The sequence below is a fragment of the Morone saxatilis genome, unplaced genomic scaffold (assembly GCF_004916995.1).
Source record: "Morone saxatilis isolate NCDOM2014 unplaced genomic scaffold, NCSU_SB_2.0 Contig7, whole genome shotgun sequence".
Taxonomy (NCBI): domain Eukaryota; kingdom Metazoa; phylum Chordata; class Actinopteri; family Moronidae; genus Morone; species Morone saxatilis.
Window position 1 is genome coordinate 4,802,047 of NW_023340246.1, and position 7,728 is coordinate 4,809,774.

The following is a 7,728-nucleotide window of genomic DNA, read 5'->3' on the forward strand; positions in this document are numbered from 1 at the left end:
GCCATGTAAAGATGCTAGGGAAATGAACGTATTATTATTTTGACCTCAGTATCTGAAAGCCCTACGTAGAGGTCACAGTGATATTAAGAGCATTGTGGGAAATGGTGAACAGAGGATAGTGTGATAAAAAAGACAACAGAGCTTTCATAAAGTAACAGAAACACACACAATTATTACCATCTGTCAGAACGTGGCTGGGTGTATAAATGTCCAAATACATTACTATATATTGTATCCAGCTGACTGTTGTATATGACTGAAACATTAGTAGATATGTAACTTCAAGGATCTGCTCATACATTGAGCTAAGGTGTTATCGTGCTATTGCTGTCTCAACATCGTTCAATATGAAGTGAAATAAAGACTTTTCATGAACAACTGGCATTTTATGTTATATTAATCTTTCAATCAGATCTTGAGTTCACTGATCCATTTATCAACTAGGATCTAAATGATCTACAATACCTATTAATGCTAAAAAAAGAACCAATTGTTTGTTGTAGTCAAAATTATTTAAAATTACAGTTTTGAATGAGCCTCTTTCCCTCCAACGGTAGTATTTAGTCATCTGACACAATAATACAATACGTATAAACAGTATACAATATATTGTACAATAGACAGTTTAAGCATAGCTAACAATCTATGCATTAAGAATTGACTAAAAAGACACAGGCAGAAGCAAAAAGCTTAGATATGCTTTTCTACATTATCAATTTAAGCTACCTCCAGAAATAAAAAATGGTGAGGAAAACAAACATTTAACCCTCAAAAGTAGATTTTTTTTTTTATAACCAAAACTGAGTTACACATTCTTATATTTCTCATGTAAGAACATTTTCTTGTTCTTATCTTAACTTTTTCTTACTTTTTTTGTATCGTAGGCTTGTACAAGTACGCCATTTCAGACGTAATTATAAAGTTTAATTTAAAAAGGAAAAAAAAATTGCTGAATAGTAATGCAATATACATTCCTTTAGTGAAAAACGTGTGTTTGGATAACAGCAGACTAATTGCACATGGCTATATGAGTGGTATGGACCACTCATAAATTTTATTTGTGCCTAAGACAAAATTTTTACAAGCATATTTAAGAACAAATATGTTTGTACAAGTAGTTCTTGCATGAGGCCCATTGTTGCATAATTTAATCTCAACAATAGAAATATATCTCCTTTTAATCCCCATTTTCTTTAGCTTTTTGTACTGTAAACTTACAAACGTCTCTTAAATCATATTTGAAATATTTTATTGATAACAGTCTGGCAGTGACTTTGATTGAGCTCTGAACATTATTTGCATTATTTTATAATATAACAAATCATGCAATTTTATACATGGGATTTTATAAACAGTGAATTAGTGTGTTTACTGTTATCAAGCTTATTGATAATACATATGGTTTTTGTAGTAAGACTACAATTTATAGTTGTTTAAAGGTCAAAACCACAAATCCACACAGCAAGATATGTAATTAGGTATGAGTGAGCAATAATTTCTATAAAAGGCTGTATAATTAATTGTATCCCTAGATTTTTCCAGGATTGCTACCGACTTTGAAATGTTTTCTTTAATATAGTCAATATGTTGTTTACATTTTAAAAACTTTTTCAGTTTCAACATCACAGATTTTTTTTAAGTATCCCCTCCAAATCAAGTTTTTGAGAATTTCCAGCTCCCTTTCAATAGCATACAAAAATTCCTTTAAATTTTTCCCAGAGCAAATTAAATTTGTATTGTCTGCAAAAATGACGAATTTTAACAATGGGGATTTAATCCCTGGGATTTATTTGACCATATAGTTGCCAATCCAGAACTGACAAGTACTAATATCTCTCTTCCAGAGTCTGTTAAGTGACAATGGTCTATATGAAGCCTCAGTTATAAATGTATGGAGGTCAGAGACAATGTTATTATGTTTACCTTTGGTGCCGAGGTTTAAATGACTGGGGTGAGTTTCCAATTCAATATGACATGGGACTCCTTGAGCATGCATTGCTTCACGCAAGTGTAGATAAAAAAAGAAAGAAGTGCCCGGGAGGTTATAGGACCTTTTTTAAATCTTGGAATTCATTGAGATCTTGTTGCCCTATGATGTCTTGAAGAGTATGAACACCTTTGTCACCCCACTGTGGAAAGAAAGAAAGAAAAAAAATTGGCATCTTATCTATCAAAAGAGAATAGTTTTAGAAAATAGGAGATTGACAGATTGACAAAAAATGTGTTGCACATTGCTGGACTTTATGCCACACACTGAAAAGGTACGATATAATTGTCCCAAAGTCCTATTTCACGAATTTACACGGTATGTTGGTAGATTATGTCGATATGTGCATTGTTCTTCAATGGAGCGCCATGATGCACGAGTCTCTGAATTCAACCAGGTGGTAAGTGGATGTGGAATGAAACACCGTGAGTACCATTCAAAATTAAGCAACCTCTTTCCTCAATTTATGTCTTTGCGGAGTAGAAACTATAATTCTGGATTTTTTCTTGATCCACAAAAAACTAATAACAGAATACAACTTCTTCCAGTAGCCACCCAGTGGTGCTAGAGCTATCACTGGGCTGATAAAATTAATATAAGGCAATACGTTCATCTTAATAACTGAAAGTCCAGACTAAAAGGAGGAAAGGAGTGTATCCTATATTTTTAAATCTGCATCTATAGCTTTATTATACTATTTTGGTTAATGTGTCAAGAAATGGATGAACACCTCCAAATATTTGAAATTGAAAACAGAAATAGTAAAAGAAGGTGTCCCCATTTATTTAATGTATTGAGAAAAAAATTATGAACTCATTGTGTCATGAATTATAGTGATAGTGTAGAGCCTTGTGCAATGTTACGTTACCATTAGTCCAAGAGACCGGTAGGTTTAATACCGCTAGATGAAATTAAGAATGAGGTGGTTGTTCTTTTTGTTTTGCTGTAGCTACTTTTTCATTAATGTTTTGCCCTGTTAATTTTATATGCAGAGGTCGATTTATAACATTTGGTAGAATCGTTGAGTGCTATCAATTTATCAGATTAAATTAAATAAAAATTGTATTTAAATTCCCCTTTCTTGCTAACTGATCATTCATCCTTTACTTAAGAGCAAGAAGGCGGCTGGGTTGAGCACTATTACTGTAACGTAGAAAAGACGTTGGAAAGCAGTCTGAATGAGCAGTCTGAGCTTCTTGCTAACAGGGATTACTTTTACATACATTTACTCATAATGTGACACTTCGGACGTGTTGTCATACCGACATCCGAAATTGTAACTTGATATATATGACAGAAACTAATGAAAAACTTAACATTTTAATGAAAGAATGAACAGCCCATTCACCTCACCAGTGGTTCTTTACCTAGGTTGTACTGAGTGATTCGTGTTGCATCAGTAAAGATAGTCCGGCCAAATATCTAAGGACAGAGAACTGGGGCTGGTTTTGTTAATTTTTGACTGAACTGGCAGCTGACTCAGAGCTCCTGTATATAATGGGCACATTTCTGTCAAACAGTCTGCAGCAAAGACGACATTAAAGGTAAGCATGGTACTTGGTTTGAAATATGGAAATATTCTTTTGTATAACTTTAATCTTTAGATATATTATACTTAAATGAAATGATAAATATTCTATTTTGAAAGCGAAGACATTGTGACAATATGTAATAATTTGGAAGTGTAGAGCTGTGTAGAAGCTTAGCTACTAAACTACCATATCAATGTGTCCTGCTTAATTAAAAGGTATTTAGCCATTAGCTACTGTCCACACAAAGGGTCTATATTAACTAATACTACTACAACCTACTGCGGTTGAGCCCCACTAACCTCCTCTGGGGATCTTTAACTAGTTGTGGCAACTGGCAAACACTGGCTACTGACCCTGCCAGCCTGGGCAACCACCACCACACCCACGACCATCGGCAAGCTGAACACACGCGATGAATAGGAATTAATGATGCTGCCACCAGCTGTCTCCTCGCCAATTGCTGACTTTTGCCTTTGCCCTTTACACAAAAGTCTGGAAATGCGGCAAGACTTGTGCGCTGGAAAACATCCTTCTTAACTCACCGCTGGGCATTCTCCAGCCTGCCCTGCCCTGTCCATGCTGTCTACAGGAGCCCGTGGTGAAACCCACAGCCAGCTGTTCTCCAGCTTGGGCTACAGCAACACAAACCAGTCTCAGGTTAATGATGCGTACAAACATCTTTTCGACATGCATGGACACAGCCAGGAGAACCAGCAGTTAGATGTTGGTAATGGTGTGGCCCTGCGCTCTGGCTTCAACCCTGTGGAGAAGTTCCTGAACGATGTCAGGCACTACTACTCTGGTGAAATCTTCAATGTTGACTTTACCAAACCAGCTGAGGCTGCAGCTGAGATTAATTCGTTCATTGCTAATAAAACCCAGGATAAGATCAAAGATATGGTGAAGGACCTGGACCCTGAAATGGCCATGTTACTGATTAACTACGTTAACTTCAGAGGTAAGAATGAAGTTCAACTCACCACCTTTAAAATAAAACCGTTTTAATTATGTAAACATAAAGTATGATGATAGTAGAGCATACTTCAATATCTAAAATCATCTTCTCCTCCACTGCCTCATGCAGGACAGTGGAAGTCACCATTCAGCCTTGACATGACAAATAAGGCAGACTTCCATGTGGACAAGACCACCAAAGTTCAGGTGGACATGATGATGAGGACGGGTTACTACAGCTTCTATGAGGATTCTGACAACCACACCACTGCCATCATGCTGCCCTACAATGGCAGCACCTCCATGATGATCGTCCTGCCTGATGAAGGCCGGATGGCGGAGGTGGAGGGCTACATCAACAAGGACTACCTCAGGCACTGGCAAAATTCAGTCCGGATGAGGTAAGAGGAATCTAATTTATTTTTTAATCCTCTTCTTTGGTTGTGTCATAGATAGAGAAAACAATGTAGTTATTCGAGATTGCCTTGCCGTATGTTGGGATCTGGAGAGGTGACATACAGTAATCACTGAAAATGTTGACTAGATTAGGTGTATTTGATTTACTTAAAACATGTAATCTGTTCATGATTAGCACCGTTAAACTTAAAGGTCCAGTGTGTAACACTTGGGAGGATCTATTGGCAAAAATGGAATATAATATTCATAGGCATGTTTTTATTAGTGTATATTCACCTGAATATAGGAACAGTTTTCATTACCTTAGAATAAGGCACTATAATAATGGCACTATACACACTGGTCCTTTAATTAGAATTAGTTAGATTAAGGTGTAATATTACTGTATATTTCAATAATTCTGACCCTAGTGATGTGCTGTATCTTTCAGTTATGTGGATCTGTTCCTGCCAAAATTTTCCATCTCTACTGAGGCTTCCCTGGACAGCATGCTAAAAGAACTGGGCATAACCAACGCTTTTGCAGACAATGCTGATTTCTCTGGGATATCTGAGGAGGTTAAGCTCAAAGTCTCAAAGGTAGGAGACGCAAACATTTCTCATGAATAACATGGGAATATGCTTACTCCACTGCATGAGCAGTAGTTCAGGGACATCTTGCAGAATAGTGACATATACCTCCAGAGGATGCTGAAAAATAACCCATAGCCTCTAAATTTTTCCTAGACCTGTGCTGAGTTTCAAACTAGAGTCTGACTGCTTCCTCCTTTTTCCTCCACAGGCATCTCACAAAGCTGTGCTGAATATCACTGAGATGGGAACAGAGGCAGCAGCCACCAGCATCATCGAAGTGATCTTCCTTATGATGCCACCGTCTATCAGAATAGACAGACCATTCTTGGTTTTCATCATGGAAAACTCCACTGGGAGCATCCTCTTTATGGGCAAGATCAATAACCCCACAGCCATGTAAAGGGACATGCTAGGAAAATAAGCATCACCATCACAGGTGTCATCACTGATCAGAATCACTGCCTCTTTAGCCATCAAACTGATGGTAGCAAGAAGTATGCTTGTATCTGTCTTTGCATGGGAGTTTTTATGTCTCTCAGAATGTAAGAAATTATCATTAAAGAACATTTTGTTGATGTTAATGAAAAGGAGAGCTGCAACGATTAGTGGATTCACTGCTTCCACAGATCGATTAATTGACAGAAATGTTTTTAATCTCTAAATTAATTAATAATTTTTCAAGCACAAAATGCCCACATTTTATTGTTTTGGGCTCTAAAATGGAGGAATTTGCTGCTTTTACTAATTTACTAATTTACAAAAATGTAAATTTAAATAAATAATCTATAATGAAAATAATCATTATCACTGCCCTAATGAGAAGCAGTTTGAGGGGTTCTGCATGTAAGCATGTGAACGTTTGTCTTTTACTTTGAAAGGGGTGCCCTGAGAATAGTGATTTAGTGATTTAATTTTTCTATTCATTGACAACAATGTAACATCAAATAGATGAAACATATTTAAATGTGATTAAATAATATTACATTATTCCACATATTGTCATTGGTGGGCTATTGTTGTCTCAAACAATTGTGTTACCTGACTAATGCCATGCCTATATCTGATCAGAAATAATAAATGAGTTGTGATTTTTATTACAAATCCTGTCATACCGGTCAGCTGGATGAAAATACTCTGTATCATCCAGTGGCTAAATCCCTGGCTGTGTAACAGTTAAGTTTTAGGTGACTGATGATACAACAACGAGAGGATGTTTAACCTGATGGCCATTGGCCTCACACGACCCCTTGCCCTTTTACCTGTCAACAGAGGAGTTGCTGCAGGATTGTTTACACAATCAGTACAAATACACTTTGTCTGCCCTGTCAGCACCCACCCACACACAGTGACTTCTATGAAGAACATGAGTAAGAAATGTCTGAATCAGAGAACTGAGTGGGCAGTGTCCAAACACTTCCAATCTGTCTGCTGTACATGAACTGGTCTGCATGGTCATTTTTGAGCCGACTGCTGTTACACATCCCATATAAAAGTTTTAAGTACCATGCAGTATTAATAAAGTAATACGTTTTTGCTTTATGACACAAAATATAAATACTATAATTTTTTTAAAATATATTTTTGTGAGTCAGCTTTTAATTTTTACATTTTTGGATATAAAAATCAGATTTTGCACATATTCTCTGTTTTTACTATGTACATGCTTGTTCACGTATGTGTAGAATGAAAATCAGTTAGCAGAGTTCAGAGACTTGCTTGAGTTCTGTGATTTATTACAGTTACATTTTCTTGGCATGGCAATGCAGCTGAATACTTACAATACTATATACACACACAGAATTTCACCTCTTTGCAGTAATTTTGTATTTGCTTCTACTCTGTGACCTAAAAATGACAACAAGAATCAAATTTCAATACCTTAAAGGTCCAGTATGGAGGATCCTTTGGCAGAAATGGAATATAATATTCATAGATTTTTAGTTTTCATTAGTGTATAATCAGCTAAAATGTGAAAGCAAAATAGTAAGCAGAGGTAAAATGAATGGTTCAAAAACACTGCAATCGTGGCTCCAAATTTGAACTATGAGGGAGAGAAGTATGGATAAGGAGGACCCCTTTTACACCAAACTAGCTCTGGTTCTTGAATAAACCTGCCTCATGCGTGAACCATCTGTAGCTGAATAGGGTCTGGCTGTGTTACTGGTGGCACCTGGAGAGTCTAGCATTTTCTGAGGTGGTATGCGACATAAAAGGTTTGAGAAACACTGCACTAAACCATCAATAAAATGATCAGCACCAGTCATGC

General features: G+C 36.5%; 1 protein-coding gene across 1 annotated transcript in view; it reads left to right on the plus strand.

The window, feature by feature from the left end:
• Nucleotides 1-6,167, plus strand: part of LOC118340942 (alpha-1-antitrypsin-like) — a 12,508-nt gene extending 6,341 nt beyond the window's left edge. Inside the window, 5 exon segments of the mRNA XM_035679108.1 lie at nucleotides 3,962-4,072; nucleotides 4,075-4,477; nucleotides 4,604-4,874; nucleotides 5,321-5,468; nucleotides 5,671-6,167. Of these exon segments, the coding sequence (XP_035535001.1) occupies nucleotides 3,962-4,072; nucleotides 4,075-4,477; nucleotides 4,604-4,874; nucleotides 5,321-5,468; nucleotides 5,671-5,862 (1,125 nt within the window). The 3' untranslated portion in view covers nucleotides 5,863-6,167.
• The last annotated feature ends 1,561 nt before the right edge of the window (nucleotides 6,168-7,728 follow it).